Source organism: Hevea brasiliensis, chromosome 5, assembly GCF_030052815.1.
Source record: "Hevea brasiliensis isolate MT/VB/25A 57/8 chromosome 5, ASM3005281v1, whole genome shotgun sequence".
Classification (NCBI taxonomy): domain Eukaryota; kingdom Viridiplantae; phylum Streptophyta; class Magnoliopsida; order Malpighiales; family Euphorbiaceae; genus Hevea; species Hevea brasiliensis.
In genome coordinates this window covers 114,509,384-114,534,777 of record NC_079497.1, presented here as the reverse complement: position 1 = coordinate 114,534,777, position 25,394 = coordinate 114,509,384, and the positions used below count along the sequence as shown (strand labels likewise).

The following is a 25,394-nucleotide window of genomic DNA, read 5'->3' as shown; positions in this document are numbered from 1 at the left end:
GGAGGTAATATTATCATTGTATAAAGTAATGAAATTAAATCTGTGCAAATTTGTTCAGCAGAAGAAATTCAGAATTGATTCATGTTAAACATAAACTGGATACAACATTCATTTTCAACTGTTTACTCTGATGCCATAAACCCAGAAATATGTACTATGGATTTCTGTGGGTTTGTTGAAGCCAATTACAGTGCCCTATGAACAGTTTGATGGGATATTGAAAGAAATAATGGAAACAGGGAGCATAACATTTCCTGCTATTTGAAGAAGCTCAACCCCTTGACCGTGATGATTGACTTCCTGTATATGATGATGTTAGCACCTGCATCAAAAATGCAGTTCTTAAACAGAAGTTGCTTAAAGCTTGTCACTGAAACCAGCATTAGCTAATTGAATTATTTCTGTTCATAGTGCTGTTGCTGGTTTGAGATAGGTCCACAAGAAGATTTTTCATTTCTTTATGAAAATTGAATGATCTCATTAATTTGGTTCGCCAGATTGTGAATCACAGTACCTGATATTTCTTTGGTCCCTTCTTGAGTAGATAACCAATAATGTTTAAGTTGTCCACAAATGTGTCAATATCTGGAACTCTTAGCCCAATCCTATCTGCCAAACTGTATATTTCCTGAAATAACAAGAGAAGATAGATTAGAGGACGAGTTGATTTTAAGAGGCAAATTTTCCATTGCTATAAATGACAGAAAAAGCAATTCCCCATACAGAAATTGAGAAGGTATCTTTCTGCTGCAACTCTGACTGCTTATTGAGGGCAGTCAGAAACCGTTTTGCTTCTTTCTGTTGGCTCATTCCACCACTCCGACCAAAATCCACAAAACCGTGCTCATCAACATACTTATCATACAGGGACTCTTTCATTATTTCAACCACATCCTGTAAAGCAGATGCCGAAGTTCACAATTTGTTAGAAGGATGATGAAATATTATCAGAAAGTACTTTGTTTTAAAACTCTAATGCATTGAGGAATATTTAAGTACAGAACTGTAGGCTTTTTTACATGGCAATGTTATTTACATCTTGAAATAAAAGAATGGCTCCATTGAATATTGTGCAGCTTGATCACATCTGAAGGGCAGAGGAAGCAAACTATCTAATGTTTTCATGGCAAATTTTAATATCATTTTCACATATATATCTTGGCTTTACAACTCTACCAGATAAACAATATAAAAAACAACTGGCAATCTGACAAAACAAACAATGACTAGCTGCTAACAAAACAATTAGCTTAACCAATCTATATAACTACCATTGCATCTTGTTCTGTTATTTCTTCTCTCAACTCTAGCCGAGCTCGAGCTTCAGCAAGCCTCACTAGACTTTCCAGTTGCCTTGCTGTTATTGGTGTCCCATCAGCTGATGTATTATGGTCTCTAAGTTGTAAATAGAACTTCTGCAGGATTTCTGCTGCCGGTCTTGACATCCTATATCAATGAAATAAATACACGCAAATAAATTTGCATTAACAAATATTTGTATGTAATCACATAGTACAGATTACATCTTCACAAGGGAGAATCATGCCAAATCACCTAGGAAAGACATAAGTTCTTGCATAAGCAATATACTTTCGAAGAAGTGGACCAGGCAGAGGAGCAAAATCAGCATCCTTCTTTGGCTCAAGTCTCAGCCTGGAAATTAAAGAACCACTTCGTACATTCATATCTATGCCCCTGTTGCTTTGTGAGGCTGAATTTTGCATATTAAGGATACATATCATGAGAAACACTCTATGGAAATGTATATTCATCCATAGACAGAAACTCTACCTAAGTTTCCCCTTCCATAAAGGGAGAAAAACAAAGGAGCAAAGAGAAGCATAGGGACACTACCTATCCGTAGCCTTTTTGTTGCTGGTGCATGTTCCACAAAACCAGCATGAAGCTGTGAGATGAAAACATTGAGTCTTTTATATCCTCAAGAAACAAACAGATAATGAAAATGATCCAAAAATTATATGCATGGTCCTGGAAAAAACAGCAATCTTAACAGCCAAAAAAACTCTCCAATTGCTTGACAAACAGTCTCCAATTAATGCCAATAGTCTCCCATCCTATCATATCTTTTAAAGTGTGATCGTAATATCGAATGAAATGTGTAAAATATTTTGTGAAATGCAAATACATACTGAAGTTCCATTAAAATTTAATTCTAACATAAGTTGTCTTTCAAAGTTGCTTTGAAATTCGCCACATATGTTTATGACACATACACAAAGAAATGAACAAAAGCAGGTCCATTCACCACAATTTTTTATGCTTCACAATGGACTTACCTTCAATTAGATACAGATAGCGTGTTTTCATGCAAAAGAATGTGCCAATGCAAGATGTTAGACAGGATAACTTACTGACATGATGTGGTCTGAGACTTGTTTATCCAGTACTTCGTCAGGTTTATCGAGTAGTATGAAAACCAAATCAAATCGAGAGAGGAGAGCAGCACTCATTTTTAAGTTCTCATTCACCGTCTTTGCTCGGCTGCAATTTGGCTTTTGAAAATCAACTATACCAAACTATATACACAATAAAAGTATAATCATATAAATTTAAGGTATTGCTAGAACTAATATTCTGTTAGATTGGAAATTTTTGAATGTTTGCAAGAAAATGCCCAGTATCTGGATTATTTAATTTCACCAGAATCACAGAGATCTTTTTTTATGCATCACTGTTGCCTTTCTATTGCATTTGCTATCAGCTTCAAGAAAGTTATATTAGAAAGGATAAACTATAAACCAAAATGAAGAAGAAATTACTTGTAATGACCACCAACAGGGTTTGCTGCTGCTAAAACAGAAGTTCGTGCTGATAGACTTGCAAGCAGGCCAGCCTTTGCAACAGAGACACATTGTTGCTCCATGGCTTCCAAAAGAGCCTGTGGTAATCCCAGTATAAGTATAGCATATTTCTAGAGCTCAAGTGAACAAAACAAAGCAACCAGCAATCTATCAGGAGTCCAGGACACACCTGATGTTCTGCAGACATTTTATCAAATTCATCAATACAACACAGTCCACTGTCTGCTAGCACCATTGCACCTATTGGGAGATATAACTGTTACTTCAGAATTATCATTGAGTAATGCATGCCGCAAGAAGGATAAAGTAGAAACCTTAGAGCTCAAGGTAGTCCTAATTTTATGATTGTCACAAATACAGATACAACCTATCATACAGAAATTCCTATCTTGGGTATTTTTCCAAACTTTAAATGTCTCTTAAATTTCAAATTCTATATGTAGTATTTCTAACTCTATAATAAAGTGTTGAAGCTATGCTATGGTGTGAGATTGTGAGTTTCTAAACAGAGCAAAGGTCATGAAACACCCAACAAATAAGACCTGGACACATCACCCTTCAACAAGTTCCCTGCAGCACCCAAGTGCATTAAAATGCCAGATCACTATGTTCCTAAGCCTTGGAACAAGCATATAGCCTTTTGAACTTACATCTTAAAGATTGTTCCCAATGCGTGAGACTCCCTATTTTGTAAAGGTTTGGGGAGGATGATTGATGTAGAACAAAGGGAAAGAATAAAAAACAAAGAAAAATCAAAGACCAATCCTTGAAGAAAAGAGTACTAATTCTCAAATTTTATTGATCTTATAAAATTGCCATAACAAAACTTTTAATAATGAAAAACTTAGGTCTTAATTATAGGATTAGGAATCCCAATCACATTAGGATTTTAGAAATTCAATCCTAATTAGAAATTGATGAATCCCAATTTAATTAGAAACCTAATCTAATTAGGATACATAATCATAAAATCTCTAAAATTCTTACAATCATAAAATCTCCAAAATTCTTATTTTCTATATTTTTTCCCTAAAATTTGTACTCCTAAAATCTTTAGGAGCATATTCTGCATCATTTCCCCTTAGTTGAAAAGAACTCGACTCCGTAGAGTTGACTTGCAAATAAGCATCCCAGAGAGAAGGATCAAGGGTCTGGAATTCCTCTTGTGTGATCCAAGTAGCATCAGAATCAGGACGACATTGTCACTTGACAAGAAATCTACAAAATCCACCTTGTGAGGAAGTAACGAACTCATCATCAAGCACAGAGTTAACGATATCTCTAGGCTGAGGAAGTGATGGCGACTTTGACACAAACTGACCTGCAAAAACACTAGAAGGCAATATAGGAGGCTCAAAGGTGCTTCGATAAGGTGATAAGTCCTCCACATTGAAAATAGGACTAATATTCATATCTTTAGGTAAGTCAAGTAAATATGCATTAGATCCAAGTTTTTGCAAAATGGAGAAAGGGCCAATGGCTTGAGTATGAAGTTTCTTTGGAGAATTTTTAGGATATCTTTCAGGGCGAATATGAACCATGACATAATCACAATATTGAATTCTTTATTCCTACGATGCACATGAACAACATGTTTATAATTTTCAATACTTAAAGCAATCTTTCGCCTAATCTCAGCATGCAAATCATGAATATGTTATGCAAAAGATTCAACAGGTTGGGAAACACAAATATCAAGTGGAAGAGAAACAAGGTCAATTAGGGAACGAGGAGAATAGCCATTAACAATCTCAAAAGGGCTTTTACCCATGGAACGATTTACTGAATTGTTATAAGCAAACTCTGCAATAGAAAGAGCCAAATCTCAATTACCTTGCTTCTCTCCTACAAGGTACCTAAGCAAACCACCCAAGCTATGATCCACAACTTCAGTTTGACCATTTGTTTGAGGGTGCAAAATTGAAAAAAATTTCAATGTTGTGCCAAACAACTACCAAAGTGTCTTCCAAAAGTAACTAACAAACTTAATATCACTATCAGACACTATAGAAGAAGGCAAACCATGCAATTTGACAATTTCCCTGAAGAACAATGCAGCTGCATGTGAAGCATCATGTGTCTTGTTACATGAAATGAAATGCACCATTTTAGAGAACCTATCCACTACTATTAAGATGGAATCATGCCCTCGAGTTGTTTTAGATAACCCAAGCACAAAATTAATACTCACATCTTTCCAAGGGGTATGTGGAAGAGTGTACAAAGTACAAACCAGTGTTATGTCTCTTAGCCTTAGCTAACTGACAAGTGCGACACTGTGAGACAATCCTAGCAACATCTCTCTTCATTGAAGGCCAATAAAACCTATCCTCAATAAGAACAATGGTCTTATCTTTTCCAAGATGTCCTGCTAGCCCACCTGCATGCAATTTCCATACTAAAAATTCTCTAAGTGAGGTATGAGGAATGCACAATTTAGTGGCCTTAATTAAATAACCATCATGAATAACAAAATCAACAAAATCATGATGATTACCTGTATTCACCTCTTGAAAAATAAGACCAAAATTAGGACAAGTATCATAATCATCTTTTATTCTTTCAAATCCAATGACAGGTGCACTCATTTCATGAAGAGCAATTGCTATACGATTAAGTGCATCAACTGCTTTATTCTCAACACCAAAACAATGTTTAAAAACAAAGGAATAATCATTAAGAAACATAACCCACCTAGCATGTCTAGAATTCAATTTCTTTTGTGAGTTCAAATACCTCAATGCTTGGTGGTCAGAAAACAAAACAAACTCTTATGGCAATAAATAATATCGCCAATGACGAAAAAACTGGACTATAGCTTAAAACTCCTTATCATATGTGGAATACCTTTGTTTAGCCTCATTGAGTTTTTTCACTAAAGAATGCTATAGGATGATGACCTTCTTGACTCAAGACACCTCCAATGCCAACACCTGAAGCATCAAAAGCAACTTTAAAAACTTTATCAAAATTAGGATGCCCTAAAACAGGTGCTTCAGTTATTTTCAACTTAATTTCATTAAAGGCTTTAGCAGCAACTTTAGTCCAATTAAACTCACATTTCTTAAGACAATCAGTAATAGGAGCCATGATTGAACTAAATCCCCTAATGAACCTTCTATAGAAAGTAGCCAATCCATGAAAGCTACGAACCTCACAAATTGTTTTAGGTGTCAACCACTCTTTAATGACTCTTACCTTTTCAGAATCAGCTGTTATACCTTACGCAGACACAATAAAACCTAAGAAAAGCACTTTAGATTGCATAAAAGAACACTTCTTAAGGTTAACATACAATTTTGCTTCCTTAAGAGTCTCAAAACCTGTCAAAGATGATCCAAATGCTCTTCTTTGGATTTACTGTAGATCAAACTCAACTCAACTCAACTCAACTAAGCCTTTATCCCAAGAATTTGGGATCGGCTACATGGATTCTCTTTCTCCATTCTAAATGATTTTAGGTTAAATCATCGGAAATGTATAATGCTTCTAGGTCATGTTGTACTACTCTCCTCTAAGTCAATTTAGGTCTACCCCTTCTTTTCTTTCTATCACCTAACCTAATGTGCTCTACTTGTCTAACTGGAGCCTCCGTATGTCTACACTTCACATGACCAAACCACCTCAATCTCTCTTCTCTCAACTTATCCTCGATTGGCACCACTCCTACCTTTTTTTCTAATTATCTTATTACGGACTTTATCTAGTCTAGTATGATCACTCATCCACCTTAACATTTTCATCTCCGCAACTCTTATCTTAGACACATACGACTCCTTCAGTGCCCAACACTCACTACCATATAATATGGTCGATCATATGGATGTATGGTAAAATTTTCCTTTCAACTTATTGAGAATCTTGCGATCACATAAAACTCCCATGGCACTTCTCCACTTCAACCATTCGGCTTTAATCCTATGACTAATATCCTCCTCATATCCCCCATCTACTTAAAGGATTAAGCCAAGATATTTAAAGTGATTACTTTGGGGCAGTACCACTCTATCTAAACTAACTCCTTCTCTATTACTAGTTCGGCCTTCACTGAACTTGCAATGCATGTATTCTGTCTTCGTTCTACTTAACTTAAAACCCTTTGACTCTAGAGTACTTCTCCAAAGCTCTAACTTTCTATTGATTCCTTTTCGCGTCTCATCTATCAGAACTATATCATCTGCAAACATCATGCACCAAGGGATACTCTCTTGTATATGTTTTGTCAATTCATCTAAAACTAATGTAAAAAGGTAAGGGCTTACAGCTGAACCTTGGTGTAATCCAATTGAGATAGGAAAATCTTGTGTCCCCTCTCACTGTGCGCACAATAATAGTTGCTCCTTCATACATATCTTTCAACACTTGTATGTACCTGTCACGACCCAAAATTCTGTATCGCAACTGGCTCATAATTTAAGTATTCTTAAATTATGCAAGCCTTATCAGAATATCTTAAATAAATATATCATTACTTACTAATCAAAATAAATAAATAAATAAAACCTAAATAAATAAAATATTGAATAAACATCATAAATATCCCATAAGTAAACTGCGGAGTCTCTACGGATTTCAAATAAAAACTTAAACTGTTTAATAAACTAAATTAATTATTAGCCCGAGGAAACATGAATTCAGGCATACCATAAGAACAAATCAAAGATTGTCCTTCTCCAGAAAATGGACTGAATATTTGAATCAGCTATAGAATTCTACTGATATGAAATAGATAACAGATAGAGAAAACGTGGTTTGAGCTAATACTTAGTGAATGATAATTATAACACACAACAGAACAGGAACAGGCAGATGCTTGATTAATTTCATAATAAATTTTTCATTCAATAAAATCATGCTCATGCTATCAAAATCATTAATAAAATAATTTCATTATATATATATATATATATATATATATATATATATATATATATATATATATATTGTCGACACCATATTTTGGCCGATCCCCGAAATCAATAAACTTTGAAACCGATCCCCAACACATAGTCTCCCTTAGCCAGCCAATCACATTTCCGATCTCTCCTCAGAAGGAATCAAATCAATACTAAGTCCCCATATCATTTAAAGCCTGTTCGATCTCTCAAACCAATTGTCAAGTCCCCTGACCAGTCAATTACGTTTCCGATCTCTCTTGTTAAAAGAGATTGAACCAACGTTAGGCCTTCATGTCATCAGTCTTATTGCCGATCTCCCTTTTAAAAGTTTGGGAATAATCAAGTTAAGGTTCCAATCCGGTTTAATGATGATTCCGATCTTAAGTATTCAAATCAAATTTCCAATTTTAATCGAGTCCCGTTTAGCGTTTGTTCTCAGCCGATCTCATGCTTATAGTGTTTTCCGACCTCTTACACTTAGATTAATAATCACTTTTAGTTGTGATATGATCAGACAAGTGCTTAGGCAATTCAGATACTTTCCGATCCCATCCATTCATTGAACAAAAAGGGAATTTCATTTCATTTCATATTAAAATTTATACAAGTCATTCGGCTGGGGGTGATCCCCCAGCCTGATCTACATTTTGTTCGCTCCCTCTCTCACCTTCAGCCTCCTCCTCACTATCCTCACCTTCGTCCTGGGGAGCCAGACTCACCATCCAAGAGAAGTCCTCCTCGGGATATCACTTTCTGAGCTCGGCTAGATCCCTATGAGCGTTCACATAAGCGCCGGCCTCCCTTACCGCCTCTTCTTCTTTTGCTTTGAGCTCCTCAGTGAGGTGAGCAACTTCATCGGCTCGGAGCGCCCGAACTTCTTCAAGAACATGAGCTCGCTCGGCCAGAACTTGAGCTTGCTCGGCCAGCTTATCCTCGTAGAACTTCATTCGCCCCTCAATTTCAGATATGTAGTTTTGAGCGAATGAAAGTTGGGATCGGAGGGAAGCCACTTCGTGACCCATCTTCTCGACCTCCTTACCCAGACAGTGAGCCTTCTCCCGGACAATGTGCTGGTTCACCAAACTCTCCACGTTCAGGCTCATTGTCCGTGTCAGGATGTCATCAAGATTGTTCGGGGACAACCTATCCCGATCCTCTTGAAGGCAGATCGAGGCCCCCAAGACCTTGGCCAAGCCCGGATTTTTCCGAACAGTCCGGTTCTTCTCCAGCGAGTGGATCAGAACTTGAGCGCCGCAGGAAAGGGTCCTCACAGGAGGTTGGGAAGGGCCCCCTTCCGCACTCGAAGCGACTGGAGGAGGTGGAGGCGGCAATTCTTGGCGAGGAGGAGACCGGACTACTTCTATGACCGGCGGTCCCGAAGGTTGAGACGAGCCTCCTTGCATCTCTCCGGGATCATGACTGAGCGTTTGAAGCAGCTCGGAACGCTTCATCTCCCGCACTTTCTGGGAGATCTCCCTCTTCCGCTTTTGGCTCTCCTTGGAAGCCTCGCCGCTTGCCATACCTGCACAAAGAAGAGGTCAGTGAGATCGCTAAAGCCCAAAGATCAGAGATATAGAAAGTACCGGGGCTGAGATCAGAGAGTTGAAGCCCGCGTTCTTGGCCGGTGATCAGTTGTATGGTCCAATGATGCAGTTCGGCAGTCACTGCATCCAAACAAGAGAACTTCTCTCTAGCTGCCTGATCTTTCAGTTCCATCACCATTAGGCCTTCTTCCCTATTCAGGGTGATGCGCTTTGGAAGTAAAGGGCCCTGGTGCAGCCAGCTGCGAGGGAAACCTTCAAAGCCGTTTGGAATTTTGCTCCTCAGAATAAAGAAGCGATTCTTCCAATTCTTCAGGGAGGAGGGCAGATCGGTATAAAACCCACAATGTGGTTTCGCCTGGAAGAACCAATACTCGTCGTCCTTTCGACGAGTCAGCCTATGTAGTTCGGCGAACACCTTAGCTGTAGGGCTGAGTCCTTTGGCTCAGCAAAGGCCTCTGAAGGCTACTAGGATTCGCCATGAGTTCTGGTGAACTTGGGCTATGCACACTTGGTGAAATTTTAGAACTTCCTTGAAGAAGTCATCAAGGGGGAACCGCAGCCCGGCCTTTAATTGCTCTTCGTATACCATGATCATATTGTTCTCCTCGAAGAAGTGATCGGCTCGAAGATCACCATGACACTTAATGAGTTCGTATGAATCGGGCCGGATGTTGTATTCTTGGCTGAACGACTGCAGGTCGGTTTCTCGAAGGATTGATGGTAGCTCATCCATGGGAAGATTTTCTCTCCCTGAAAAATGTACATGCCTTGATGGTGCTGCTTGCCCCCGAGCTGGAACAGAGGCCCTAGGAGGTTCAGGTTGCACGCTTGGTCCGACCACCTCTACTTCATCAGACGACCACGAGATCTGAACGGAAGGGGGGCTTGCCGCTCTCTGACGCTCAGCGCCGCTCATTTTCAAAGGAAATAGAGAATTTAAACTAAAAGAAGGATCAAAACCCTTACCGGAGTTTGATCGGTGTCAGAAGGACTTGAAAAACCGAGAGAATTTTGGAATCGCTCGCGGGATGCTGAAAATGACATAAGAGAGCAACTGGCTGACCCATCCCCTATTTATACTCGTCTGAGCATTTAATGCTCACAGTATTCCAGGTGGTGCATCGGTTAGCGGGATTCGCCAGCCTTTTTTTGACATGTCTCACGAATATTCCAGAAATTCCATAACAAGGAGAGATCGGCTAGTTAGAGATCGGTGAATTAAGGCAGATGTTTGGAAGTGCGGATCGGATAAGGGCTGTTCAGTTAGGAACTGGATCGGATAAACACATCAGAGATCGAAAAATAATCAATGCAATAAAATGATAGTTGTCAAAATAAGTTTTATTTCCGAAAAGTCGGATTACATCATTTGGGCGATCTCTAGATATTGGATTACATTAAAAGTCGGATTACATCATTTGGACGATCTCTAGAGATTGGATTACATCATTTGGGCGATCTCTAGAGATCAGATTACATTAAAAGGTCTGATTACATCATAGGGGCAATCTTTAGAGATCAGTGGAACATCCCATCTAATAAAGACCTATGTCAAAGCCTAGTCTCGTGGCTGAATCAAAAGATGTGTTAGACCAGCCATCGACATCAGACAGATGTACAGCTCAGATGGGGGGATTATGACTCTCACGGAGATGAGAGAGGTCGTCATCAATGTTATTGCTCGGAACTGAGCCGCTGTCGAGACACCCAATGTGGTGAGAAGCCGAATAAACTTCAAGGGGCAGTCACCAATGTTAAGGGGAATATTAGCAGTCTTCTCGCCCGAAATCAGTTCGCCGATTATATCGGTCGAACGATTCGAAATCGACACGATCGAAGTCCTCGATCCAGGTAGGTAAGTTAGTCCGGTTCTCTCACTGTCATCAAATGAGGTTATCATAATTCTCCGATCACCGGGATCATAAATTTTCAGTCGAGGAATAAAAAGGACAATCGGAAAAAGATCAAAAGCCACTATCATGGCCGGGACTATTGCCGGAGCAGTTAGAACAGGAAATGTGAGAAGGAAGAGGAGAAAATCAAATGCATAGGGCTTTCCCGTTGAAGATATATATAGGAAAAATCTGAGTATTTATTGCGAGCAGAAAACGAAGCGGATGCCTCGGAAATCGAATGAATAAATGCTTTGACTGAACCGGACAAGATAAAGGAAAAAACCGGAGTAGGAGAGGTAAGAAGAGGGAGCCCGGCAGGAGAGATCGGAAAAGGATCATGTTGGAAAGATCGGAAGGGAGAGGAGGTCGAAAGACAAAGAGAATAAGACAACTTCCGCTGATTGTCGTCATAATCAGAGTCGAGGTAGTTAAAGCATTGCAGACAAAATCTCCACTGCACGCCTTAGAATCGCCCACATTACTGACAGGTGCCAGAGTATGTCATGACAGTGCTATGCATCCCAATCTCCACCGTTGATCTTACTTGTAAGGACGAGCCCGGAGCCCTTGGATCAAAGAAGAAGACGACAAGATCGGCGCCTTTTATTCCCAGTTCTTGGATCGCCCCGGACAAGAAAATTTGGGCCGTCAGATTAGAAGAGAAAAAGGACACAAATTTTTGAAAAGGATCTCAGCCGTTCATTCTGACTCTCTTTAATTCCCAAACGTCAGATTATGTCCTTCAAAATCCTAACCTTCCATCTCCCTCAAAATAAATCCTGACCCTTCATGGGGAGCACCCGGTTCCTATAAATACCTGCATGAAAACTGTTCAAGGGGGGACGAAGAAAAAGATGGTGACTATAGCGGAAGAACTCTGAAACTTAATTCAGTTCGTTACTCTGCTATTTTTAAGCTTTCATAGAAAAACTTTAGAAACCAGTTTTCTGAAGTATTCTCTTGGAAGGGGTTTTGAATACTGAAACTCTCTATTTTCAGTTCGTTCATTACTCTGTGACACTCTCTCACTTTCAGTTCTGTCTTTGTTATCTTTATTTCCACTCGTTGTTCAAGCTCAACTCCATTCAAACTCAATTATTATTTTGACCTGACTGCATTTTAGCGAAGTATCCTTCATTTCAAGGCGAACCTTCGCCCTCAGGCTATCAGCCCGCAATCCTGCTACGTTTTGTGATTCCATAGTTAGTTCAATAGATTCGACGCCCAACAGGTGAGTGCTCATATCGCTGCTCTATCAAGTGCTTGTTTTTTTTTACGTATTTCCGTTGTTTTTATGTTTGTAATTTTCACCAAATTTATATTGTGTTAAAAACGCGAAGAAGATTATTCTCGAGTTCACTTCTCGTTAATCAGTCCATTCTTTTTGTCAATCTTTGTTACTTCTAAATACAAGTGTTCTAATCTCGAGTAGTGCATAAGTGGTTAGATAAAATGTAGGTAACTGTATCTTAAGAGTCTCTTTAAAATAATAAAAGGTCTGTGAATAATAAGTCAGGAAAATAGTAAAGTCGAATCACTAGAATAACACAAAAGACGATTGGGTAAGACGTCACAAGGCGGAGTAAAACCAAACCTTAGATAAGCAAATGGGACAGATCGGGTATCGCTTGCCAAAAGGTGCTGTTAAGGCGACTACATAGGAGGTCGGTAAAATTCGGTCTGTACCCCCTGTCAAGTCATGGGGTACCAATGAGTCAAAAGAAGCCTTATTCAGGTTCCCGGCATCTTTGAATGCCAGAGCCCTTATCCTTAGGCTCTCACGATATGTAAGATTTCAAGAGGTCGGAAAAGTCCTTATCCGACTCCCATTCAAATAAAAGAGATCGGAAGAGAGTTCTTATCCGATTCTCAACCAAAAATTTTAATAAATATCTAAAAGAGATCGGAGGAGAGTTCTTATCCGATTCTCAACAAAAAATTTTAATAAATATTCAAAAGAGATCGGAAGAGAGTTCTTATCCGATTCTCAATCCAAAATTTTAATAAATATCCAAAAGAGATCGGAAGAGAGTTCTTATCCGATTCTCAATCAAAATTTTAATAAATATTTAAAAGAGATCGGAGGAGAGTTCTTATCCGATTCTCAATCCAAAATTTTAATAAATATTTAAAAGAGATCGAAGGAGAGTTTTTATCCGATTCTCAAATCGAATTCTAACAAATATGCAAAGTAATCCCACAAACGAAAACCACAACACAACACCAATTCACTAAGGTTGTCTCATTTACTTATGTATCTGGGTAATCCGAATTAGTAAAAAATCAAATATTCCTTTTTATCAAAAGGATTAACATTTCCATTCGAACCCCCCTAACTATCAATTCTAATTTATAAAGAACGTAAGGTTAAATCTGCTCACCCTCATTGAGGGACGAGGTGGGGTGCCTAACACCTTCCCCACCTGTTTACGGACCCCGAACCTAGAATCTCTGTATTTGAAGTGGTTTCATTTTAATTTGCATTTCACAAATGGTTTTCTTTAATTTCCCTCAAAATTAAAGTGGCAACTCTTCACTCTTTCCCACTTCTGTGAGTACTCGTCCAGGCGACCGCAAAATACCTTACGACATATATATATATAAAAGAAATTCATTCGATAAAATTTTATGGTACAGTACACCAGGATGATGATACCCCACATCACCAAAAATCAGATGGTAAGCGCGCTACCAGATATTAGATACCTTCCTCCTCCTTCACAGATATCAATGCATATGATACTAATGCAAACCATAAATTGCAATGATGCATGACTCAACAATGCAACCTAATACCGTGATAGTCCACACGGTGGGGCCAGATAACAGATACAGATACTAGGTACAGGTACCAATTCAAAACAGAAAATCAATTTGTACAAATCAATCAAAATCAACAAAAAAATTTCAAATAACAAATAATAACTGATAGTACAATTTCAATAGTTTATTTCAATAATTTCAGAGAGTCAATAAGATCAAATCAATCTCAAATCAATTTAGTATAACACATCAGTAAATTTTTATAGTCAGATATCAATTAATATAAAGACATTAAAGGCCTGTTCCTAAAATCCTAATGGCTCTAATGCAGAGATAATTGACAAAATTAATTATTTAATCAAAATCGGAATAAAATTCAATAATAAAACAAAACTCTAGAAATTCAAATGTAAAATAATTATTAAAATACTGATTTAAAATTTCATTTAATAACAAATTTAATACTAAGAAATTTTAAAAGGGACTAAAAAGGTGCCATGTACTATAATTACCACTCACCTGTAACCTCCAAGACAATAATTATTTTCAATGGAAGAGAGACAATTTCAACTGACAGATTAAATATTCGAATCTCCTACACACTCAAAATATAAAAGAAAAAATATCAAATAATAATAAAAAAATAACTCTAATATATATATATATATATATATATATATATATATATATATATATATATATATATATATATATATATATATATTTCCGGTGGGGACGTGATGAATGGGATGACGTGATGAATGGGATGAATGGGACGCAGAGCATTAAGGACCGCAAAGCCAATTCTTTTGTATATCATCCCATTCATCACGTCATCCCATTCATCCGTCCCATTCATCACGTCCCCACCGGAAATATATATATATATATATATATATATATATATATATATATATATATATTTAATAACAATCAATTATTGTCCAACAGTAATTATGATTAACCCAATTCAATACCAATGATCAAAGAGGAATAAAAAAAAAAAGAATTTCTAGAGTAGTTGAAACAGATCAAGAAAAGAAAATAAAATTAGATTCACTCATTATTGAACAAAGAACGAGAATTTTTACCTTGAAAACAGAATCAAAGCTGATGAATTGAGAAATAAAAATTTAAGAATTCTCTATATATATATATATATATATATATATATATATATATATATATATATATATATATATATATATAAAAGATGATGAAAATACCTGTTGAGAGTATTTGGTAGGAAAAGGAGGTGACAAATAAGTTTTGAGAGCAAAATTTAACAGAAGAGATGATTATAGTGTATATATTTCAAGAGTTCTATTAGGTGTAGAATGAAATAAGAGTTATTATTGAATTGGGTTGTTCAGATTATAGATGTATATTTAATTTCAAAAATAATATATATATATAAGAATAATTAAATAGGTCATCCAATAAAATATTCTTTATTTTATTTTATTATTATTATTTTTGGATAAATATTTTAAATTATTGTTAGATAATTAAAATAAATAAATAAATAATTAACTAGATAAATATTAGGTTTCCACAGTATCTAATAGATACCCTCTTTTGTTCTAACACTCTCCATAAGATATCTCTTGGAACACTATCATAAGCCTTCTCCAAACCGATAAAAACCATATGTAGATCTTTCTTCACATCTCTATATTTCTACATCAAACTTCTAATGAGAAAGATCGCTTCCATAGTTGAACGATCAGGCATGAAGCTAAATTGATTAGGAAAGATAGAAGTGTCATGACGTAATCGATGTTCCACAACTCTCTCTCACAACTTCATAGTATGGCTCATGAATTTAATTCCCCTATAGTTTGAGCAACTTTGTATGTCTCCCTTATTTTTAAAAATAGGTACTAAAATACTCCTCCATTCATCAGGCATTTTCTTTGAGTTTAAAATCTTATTAAACAATTTAGTTAACCATGCCACTCCCATATCTTCCAAACACTTCCACACTTCAATTGGTATTCCATCCGGTCCATAGGCTTTACCCACTTTGACTATTGTTAAAAATCTAATCCTTCTAGTATAATTCACATTCTTTTCTGCTGCTCTATAGTCTATATTCACGCTATTACCACTTTGACTATTGTTAAAGAGATCATCAAAATAATTTCTCCATCTTTCTTTAATATCCTCATCTTTCACCAATACTTTTCTTCTTTATCCTTAATGCCACTAACTTGATTGAGATCTTGACATTTCTTTTCTCTCCTCTTTGCTAATCTATAAATATTTTTCTCCCATTCTTTAGTTCCAAGTTTTTCATATAACTTTTCAAAGGCATGCACTCTTACTTGACTAACTGCCTTTTTTGCCTCTTTCTTTGCTATCTTGTACTGTTCATATGCCTCATTATTATCACACTTAAGTAATTTCTTATACCATTCCCTCTTGCTCTTCACTGTCTTTTGTACTTCCTCATTTCACCACCATCTCTCTTTTGAGGGTGATCCATGTCCTCTAAACTCTCAAAGTACTTTTCTAACTACTTCTCTAATCTTTGATGCCATTTGTATTCACATATCATTGGCCTCCACATCCAGCTTTTATGCTTCGGACTCGAGAAGCTCATTTTTGAACTTCACTTGCTTTACTCCTTTGAACTCCCATCACTTTGTTCGAGCTACACTATTTCTTCTAACCTTACTTGAATTGCTCCTAAACTTGACATTCAAGAACACTAACCAATATTGACTTGTTAAAACCTCTCCTAGAATGACCTTGCAATCCTTGCATAGAGCTCTATTTGTCTTCCTGGTTAAGAGCAAGTCAATTTGGCTTATATGTTGCCCACTTTTAAAAGTCACTAAATGTGACTCTCTTTTTATAAAATAGGTATTTGCTAGTATTAGGTCGTATGCTATAACAAAATCCAAGATACTTTTTCCCTCCTCATTTCGGCTGCCAAAACCAAAACCTCCATGGACATTCTCATAACCTTGCCTATCACTTCCTACATGTCTATTCAAATCTCCACCAATAAAAATATTCTCTTCATTTGGTATGCTTTACATTAGATCATTCATATCTTTTCAAAACATTTGTTTACTCTCACTATCTAGTCCTATTTGTGGGGTATAAGCACTAACTACATTTATTGTTTCACCTTTTAGTACTAGCTTTCTTAGTATAATACAATCTCATACTCTTTTCACAGCTAGTACAGCATCTTTCAATGTCCTGTCTATGATTATGCCCACTCCATTTTTGTTCTTCTCCTTTCCGATAAATCACAGTTTGTACCTTGAATTACCCACTTCCTTGCTTTTCTCTCCTACCCATTTAGTCTCTTGAATGCAAGCAATATTCACCCTTCTCCTTCCCAAGGTATCCACAAGCTCCATTAATTTTCCTGTTCAACATTTCAAGTACCAACCTTGATTCTCCTCCTATCTTGTTCCTTCCTAATTGATCTCCTTCTATGATATCTTCTATTGCTTTCCTTCTATGATATCTTCTATTGCTCTCTATACCTATCTTGTATTCTGTTCCACTATTTGTTCTGATATCTATTCTATGGACTAACTTCTTTACCCACACCCATCCATGATGTGGGAACCCTTACTCATTTAACACCACACCCGGGGGCTGACACAATGCGTCGCTTTCGGTAAACGCCCTACACCCTTGCATATTTCTCACTACACCTGAGCTCCGATGTAGCGCTTCATAAGTAGAGGACGCCCTAATGTTTATATCATTTGAATCCATATTATGAGGTGTGACAAAATTTTTACGCTGGTTGTCACCTACTGTAACCCTCCTCCTTTATCCAGGCTTGGGACCAAGTAAGCACAAACTACTTAGGCGGAGTTTTACTGTAAATCAAAATATCATCAAAATAAACTACCAAAAACTTACCAATGAAAGATTACAAAACATGATTCATGACACGCATAAAAGTACTAGGTACTTTAGACAATCCAAAAGGCATCACTAACCATTCATACAATCCTTCGGTTTTAAAAGCAGTTTTCATTCATCACCTGGTCTAATCCTGATTTGATGATACCCAATACGCAACTAAATTTTAGAGAACATACAAGATTTTATAAACAAGTCCAACATATCCTTAAGTCTAGGAATGGGAACCTATATTTAATAGTGATCTTGGTTATGGCCCTACCATCCACACACATTCTCCAGCAACCATCTTTCTTAGGTGTCAAGAGTGCAAGAACAGCACATGGGCTAAGACTATGCCTAACAAATCCCTTTGTCCAAAGTTCTTTAACTTTCCTATTTAAGTCAGCTCGCTCCACAGGGTTCATCCTATAATGAGGAAGATTAGGTAACTGTGATCCATGAACTAAGTCAATAGCATGTTGAATGTCTTTCATTGGTGGTAACTCATTAGGCATAATGTTAGAGAACTCTTCTAACAAGTGTTTTACCTCAGAGGAAGTGTTAGGTCTAGTATCACAAGGGACCTCTTTAGCTATGACAGCTAAGCAATACTTACTTTCCCTTCTTACCTTTTCAAAAGCCACATGATTCAAAATAGAAATTTTCTTTTGAGCCTTAAGTGAAGACTTAAGCTTTAGCTTTGAAGATGAGGAGTTCTTTTGGGAAGGTTTGGCAGGTGTCAATGATTTTCTTTCCATTAAACTTAAACACGTAGGTGTTGTCCTTACAATAGTTAAGCACATCATGATCATAAAGCCAAGGGCGACCTAAAAGAATATGAGCAACATCCATAGGTAAAATATCACAATAAATTTCATCTTTATAATAACCCATTTGGATGAGAACAAGACATCTTTCAGTGACAAGGAAAGTTGTGTTATTTACCCAAGGTTTAGGATGTGGCTCTACCTTATGGTTAAGTCTATCAACGGCTTTCTTAGCTACCACATTCATGGTACTCCCCCCATCAATTGCCAACTTGCATGACCTATCCCCACTTTTAACAAAAGTATGAAAGACTTTAGTGCGTTTCCAGTCATCATCAATAACAGTTAACAAAGAACAACGAACAATATTGACATGCTTATCATCTATATCTAGCTCATCTTCATCACTAGAATAATCAATAGGTCCTACAACTTCTTCCTCATAATCAGATGAGTTATGCTCACTTTTATGTTCATCTTCACATGCTTGTTCTAAAGTTAGTGCACGGTGTGGACACTGAGATGCAATATGACCTTTATCATGACTATGAAAGCATTTTATGGAAGAGCAATTAGCTCGAGACCCACTAGATGCAACAACAGAATGAGAATTAGCAGAAACAGTTGCTTTACCTATGCTTTTTACTGTGTTATCTTTAGAATTGAAAGATGATTTTGACACAGTTTTAGACTGACTTGGACTGACAGATTGTGGGTAAGATTTAGACTGATATGATCTAACTGATTGTGAAACAAACCTACAAGAGGTAGGGAATTGGTAATAACTCTCAATCTCTAAAGCCTGATGATAGGTTTCCTCTTAAAGAGAATGCAATTTGAGTTCCTTTTGAATGTCAAGTCTCAATCCATTAATAAACTAATGAAGTACAAGGAAAGGGCTCTCAACTGAATCACAAAATAGATCACATGTAAGCAAAGTTTCCTCAAAATTTTCCATATATTTAGTAACACTAGAGGTTGATTGCTTATGATTCATCATCTCATGTACTATTTTATCCTTATAATAGCTAGGTACATGCTTCTCCTTCAACTCACTTTTCATGATAGGCCATTGAGTAATAGGAGACTCATTCAAGCACTCCGTATTGCGTTGAATACTTTGCCAATATTTTCTAGTAGTTCCAGTCAATTTTATTTTGGCAAAACGAACACGCTCCAAATCAATCATGTGATAAAAATCACAATACTCCTCTATCCCATCTAACCAATCAATGAAAGCATTAGAGTCCAATTTTCTATCATATTCAGGAGCATTTAGTTTGACCTTCCTAGTAATGTTAACATGTTCATTATTAGCATATCTAGGAGACTGCCTATGGTCTCTATCAAAGAGTCTACCATAAGGATTAGGTTGCCTATAGTTTCTATCAAAGGCCCTACCATGAGGATCATAATGCTCAAAATGAGGATCTTGTCTAAAATGAATGCTTGGTGGTGCAACTCCTTTCTTCAAAGTGCAAAGGCATATTACCAATAGGATTAAATCTCACTTGTTTTGTAGCTACATTACTACCTCCATGCGATCTATTTTGTGTGCCTGATGTATAAATTGCAACAGGTGCATACTCAACAGAATGAGGTGACCCTAAGTGTAGCTTAGCAGACTCTTCTTCCATTACAGTTTGTTTGCCCATAGCTTTCAGATGTTCAACAATTTGCTTCACTTGTCTCTTTAATTCAACAAATTCAAGTTGATCATGTAATGTGGAATTAGGGGGTGGGTTTGAGGTAGAGGCATAGTGCTTATCTTTAGTTGTAATGGATGCTAAGCAGAGTAAAATTAGTAAAATTAATGCAAATAATAAACTTAATGCAAACACACATCAACAAGAATATTAAACCCAATTTTAATGAATATGTCAAAGTTATGGGTGATTGGGTTGGATATATGCATGGTAAATAAGTAAGTAGAAAGATAAAATTAAAGGAATGAAACTAAGTAAGGCTAATGTTGAATGGGTAAGGTGAATTATAAAGCAAATTCTTGGATCTAAAACACCTTACAAAACTATTCAATTTATGAATAATAATCAAGTTTTTAGTAGAGATGCGTGCCTCACCAAAAAACCATAAATTTAGTCTCTTAGAGTCATTTTCTGCAAAGACGGATGCCAAAATTGGACTCAGAACGTCGAAATTAGCCAGGCAGGACACTTTCAATTTTTGTTGACGTGGCAGTGATGACGTGGCACTTTTGATGACGTTGCAGTGATGATGTGCACTGGATAGCTGACATGGCGATGGCGTGTTGATGAAGTGGCAAGATGGCATGGCAGCGTTGACGTGCTGATGGGGTGGCAATGATGATGTGATAGTTTTGATGACGTGGCACCACTGTCAGGTGATGTGGCGCTGATGTGTGAAAAGGTATGTGAGCTCAGTTGTTGCAGAAACGGATCAATGCCCGACCCATTGAGTTCTTGCTCCAGGGGCATCGAAATTAATTTCTGACGACATAGAGGCATAGATCGGCAGCTGGAGAAGCTCGGGGAGGGTTCAGCAGCTTGAAATGGTTGATTCTCAGGCGGGTCACTTTTCGGGTCAAGATCTGACCGGTCGGATCTTGGAATCCGGCGAGTTTCAGGTGACCGGAAGGGTATCTCCGGACACGTCTCAGGTCGGTGAGTCTTCTGCAGTGGCAGCGTAATTGTTGGGAGACCGGATGATGGTGGGTAGGTGATGGGCTGTCGACGCTACTCCTCCCTGTTTCTCGCACCTCTGTTTCTCGAATTTTTTTTTTTTGGAATAAACAGTAAACTAAAGGCAAAAAGAACACAGATTTGAAAGCTTGAAAGTTTGCGAAAACTCAAGAAATTTGAATTAATTTTGACTCTGATACCGAAATTGATGTAGAATAAAGGGAAAGAATAAAAACAAAGAAACATCAAGGACCAATCCTTGAAGAAAAGAGAACTAATTCTCAAATTTTATTGATCACATAAAATTATCATAACAAAACTTCTAATAACGAAAAATCTAAGTCTTATTTATACGATTAGGAAGTCCAATCACATTACCATTTTAGAATCCTAATTCAATTCTAATTAGAAATTGAAGAATCTCAATTCAATTAGGAACCTAATCTAATTAGGATACACAATCATAAAATCTCTGAAATTCACACAATCATAAAATCTCTAAAATTCTTACAATCATAAAATCTCTAAAATTCTTATTTTCTATATTTCTCTAAAATAGATGCTCTTAAAATCTTTTGGAGTATATTCTGCATCAATCATCTATTACGCATACCAGATATCCTTCCCTTTGTTCATAGAAAGGCAGTTCTCATGACTCAAAACGGTGACTTCTTTGCCACAAATGATTAACCTTACCATTGCACCAAAACTTTTCCTCTTTTGATCTTATATCTTTTCTTCTTAAAAAAAGTCCTAGTGAAGAGCCATCCTTCATTGGGTTTTTGGGAGGCTCAAATGTATGCAGTCTTCCCCTTGCACTGCGAGGAGGCTATTTTTGTGGTTTGAACCTATGACCTCTAGGTCATAATGGAGCATCAAAGTTCAAGTGTCTTTTATCATACATGACCTATGAAAGAAATGAAAGGAAACGGCACATTTTGATATTAAAAACAACAATCCCATGTATCCAATCACAACTAAGCCTCTATCTATTTACAACACTAAACCAATTAATCACCACTTGATGCTTCAACTTTTCTCTAGTGTGACAGAATATAATCAGATATTGTTGATCAGTTATCCCAATTATAGCTTAGTAAACCACACCATGGAGGTAATAAGTAATAAAAAATACATCACAAATTAATGTGATAAAAAGAAGAAAAGAAGCAATCAGCTACCAGCCTCAAATGCATAGTCACTTGTCATAGAATCTTTCACTACTGCAACAGTGAGGCCAGCATTGGTGGTAGCATTGCCGCACACATAAATGCCACGTGGAGAAACGGCAGCTGCTGCTTGCAGTAATTGACTCTTGCCTAGTCCAGGATCACCTAGCAAAATGGGCAATGATATTTAGCAAGTTCATTTCTCTTTCATCCATCCCTCAAAAAAGAAAGTACTTTTGACTTGTAATTGATTAAAGCAATTTTGTCAGAAACAATATTCATCCCCATTTACATAAACTGTCCTATTTTAATGCTATTATAAGGGCAGAAAAGAGTTTAAGCGTACCAACAATTATGACATGGATATCTCCTCTAACAGGGACCTTATTTTGATCTGTCGAATGTTTGCGTACACCTCCAAACAGTGCTAATGTTATACCCGCTGTTAAAAATCAGAAAATTTGAATGTATATGCCACCTCATTGTTGAAGTAAAAGACCATGGTTAGAAAGGAATAAATCAAATGCAGAGCACTAGAAACTTGGAGATTTCCCTTAACTCAGATATTACTCATTAAGCCACTTGGCATTCAGTTATTCCAAAAATGATTCAAGATGTGATCAGCAAATAACAATGAAAGAACAAGAAACGGCAAAGGGAAACAGTTGAATACCATGGTCTCAGGTAGATTACTGTTTTATACATGAAATTCCAGCAAATTTTGCAGTTGTTTGAAAATAATTTATTTTTCCAGCAACAAGTTACAAAGATGGGAAAATTTTCACTTCTTAATGCATATAGAATGTTGGAAGCGGTGGGAAAATGAAGTGGAACACTTGATATACCTTTAACAGGTTCATGTCCATAGATTGAGGGACATATGGATTGAATTATTTGCCGGAAGATATCTGAACCATATTCTTCTGAAAACTTCACAATAAATTCCAAATCCCTGGGAGAGAATGAGTACAAATCAGACAGCTCTGTAGCTCTATCATTAGACTTGGAATCTTGCAAATCATACGATGCAGACTGTGACTTGGAATTTTTTATGGAAACCACTTCTAGATATAGATAGTAAAATCCTTGATTTTTGCCTTTTGATTTTCCTGAAAATATTACAGATTGTAGAATGCTATGTCAGGAATTGCAAATAGTTTGAAATCTGCATAGGATCATCTGAATTGGAAATCATTAATCATTGAAATATTATGTCTAAAAAAATTTGAGATAAATTAACCATGAAGTGTCCATGTTCTTCAAATATGGAATTATTGATCATGAAAAATACCATGTAAAAATTTTTAGCCCACCTCCTCCAATGTCCACATAATTATTAATTGTTCTTATAATTCCCGAAACAGTCACCACATCTCCAGGAATGCATGCATCAACAAGATCTTCAGTCAGTTCACATTCCACTGTTCGAGGAACCCGCCCTTCTTCATGATCTTCAGACTTTAGTAACTCCTGTATCCTGGATGAAGCACAGACAAAATTCAGAAGAAGAAAAAAGGACACAAACGAAATAAAAATACAAACAGGCAAGATAATTCTTTATTTGAAAAAGAATTGGGAGAACCATACACTCATCCCACCACAAGAAAATAAAAAGTGCTTGCCTTATTTTCTGAAAATCTATGTCTTTGGCAGAAGCTCGAATGGGGTGAAAAGTCCTGCTCTTGCACCCATTTAAGTTACAAATAGTTGGCGGCGAAAATTTTCCATCAGGAAGTACACGTATGATATTGGATTTACACTTTTCACAGTCAAAACTCATCTGTACCACCAAAGGCCTAACTGTGCTAACTTTCACCACAGTCCCTCGCACAGATACAAGCTTATCTGCCATTTCAAGCAATGATACAATTTGTAGTGCTTGCTCAACATAAAAGCTCAAAATTCATCTGATCATGAAATTGCAATTGCAAGCATTAAATGAAAGTTACCAATATATGCTGCTTTTAGGTTTTTCAGAGCAATCATTGATTCAGGGTAATTGTGAAGACGGATGTTTATCTTTGTCCCATTCTCTAGAATGTTCTCCTCCCATTTGGTCAAAAGTATCTGTTTTGATGATTGTAAAAGACTTCCTTCATCACAGAAAAGTAGAAAACAATTGATAAAAAACTTAAAAAATTTCTCCGCTTTGTACCTTGTGAACTGCGGCACCCATGCAAGAGAGAGCTACTTTAGGTTTCTCCTCTAGAGTTGCATAAAATTCCTCAACCTCACACAGTTTTCGAAATTGTTGAAAGTCAATTGGCAAAAAGAAGGAGCCATTCTCTTCCTTTACCTGTTCAAGTGATTGAAATTTCAATTTTCCTAGTTTGTGACCTAATTAAATCATTTTAACAACTCTGCCAATATCAAACCCAAAGAATTGATATTAGAGAAAGAGAGACACCTGAGAAGCGAGATCTTGACCCGGAGATGTGGAGAAGAAGTGGATGAGATCAGATGTGAGCATAAGCTTGTCGTCGTCGACTGCAAATTCGTTCGAAGGGAAGTAAGCGGCCAGGATGTCCATACTGTTGCTCAATTCGTTCATCGTCCGGCGGTGCTTATTTGCGCTTGTGCTCTCTCCATTACCTCCGTACATGATGGCGATCGATAAAAAAGGGCCGTCTCTCCCTCTCTCCCTGCTAGTGCTAGCACTGCCAAGTGCTTGTTAAAATCCTCTCGTTTTGGCGGGAGAGACCTTAGATTTTATATGCTACAAGCCATTTACAATTTGAAAACACGACTTGTCGCACATTCTGGTACGTGTTTCCCCGAAAATGTCGTCGCCTTGCAAACGACAAGTTATTTCTCACGAGATTATTTACATTATGCTAAACGACGCCGTGTCCATTGATGAGTGCAATTTTATATTGCGGTTTACACGTGGAGAACCATCAAATAAGAATTCGTGGATTACAGCCACCTGGCCCAATAACCACAGGCCGTCCGATCTTTTCCACGTGTCAATGCAGATCATCTATTTCGTACCCTTCA

The 25,394-nt window shown here is 37.1% G+C and overlaps 1 protein-coding gene across 2 annotated transcripts; it reads right to left on the bottom strand.

The window, feature by feature from the left end:
- Positions 1–67: 67 nt before the first annotated feature.
- On the bottom strand, positions 68–25,394 carry LOC110633923 (probable DNA helicase MCM8). Of its 2 annotated transcripts, XM_021782766.2 has the most exons (17): positions 24,805–25,394; positions 24,553–24,693; positions 24,347–24,464; positions 24,020–24,242; positions 23,711–23,874; positions 23,243–23,506; positions 22,744–22,839; positions 22,410–22,562; positions 2,992–3,062; positions 2,781–2,899; positions 2,373–2,502; positions 1,855–1,906; positions 1,555–1,711; positions 1,272–1,446; positions 724–894; positions 515–628; positions 68–322 (listed from the first exon to the last, which is right to left on the bottom strand). In XM_021782766.2, exons 1-17 carry the CDS (start codon positions 24,997–24,999, stop codon positions 272–274), a joined length of 2,394 nt encoding a protein of 797 aa, XP_021638458.2. In that variant the 5' UTR covers positions 25,000–25,394; the 3' UTR covers positions 68–271. The 2 variants fall into 2 exon arrangements, with proteins under 2 accessions (XP_021638458.2, XP_058003513.1); XM_058147530.1 differs by lacking the exon at positions 22,744–22,839.

Coding starts and splice junctions, on each gene's coding strand:
- LOC110633923 (XM_021782766.2), bottom strand. CDS start 24,999: ATGTACGGAGGTAATGGAGAGAGCACAAGCGCAAATAAGCACCGCCGG. Junction 22,563..22,743: donor TATCCATGTCATAATTGTTG/GTACGCTTAAAC, acceptor CCATTTTGCTAG/GTGATCCTGGACTAGGCAAG. Junction 895..1,271: donor TAACAGAACAAGATGCAATG/GTAGTTATATAG, acceptor TCTGCTTTACAG/GATGTGGTTGAAATAATGAA.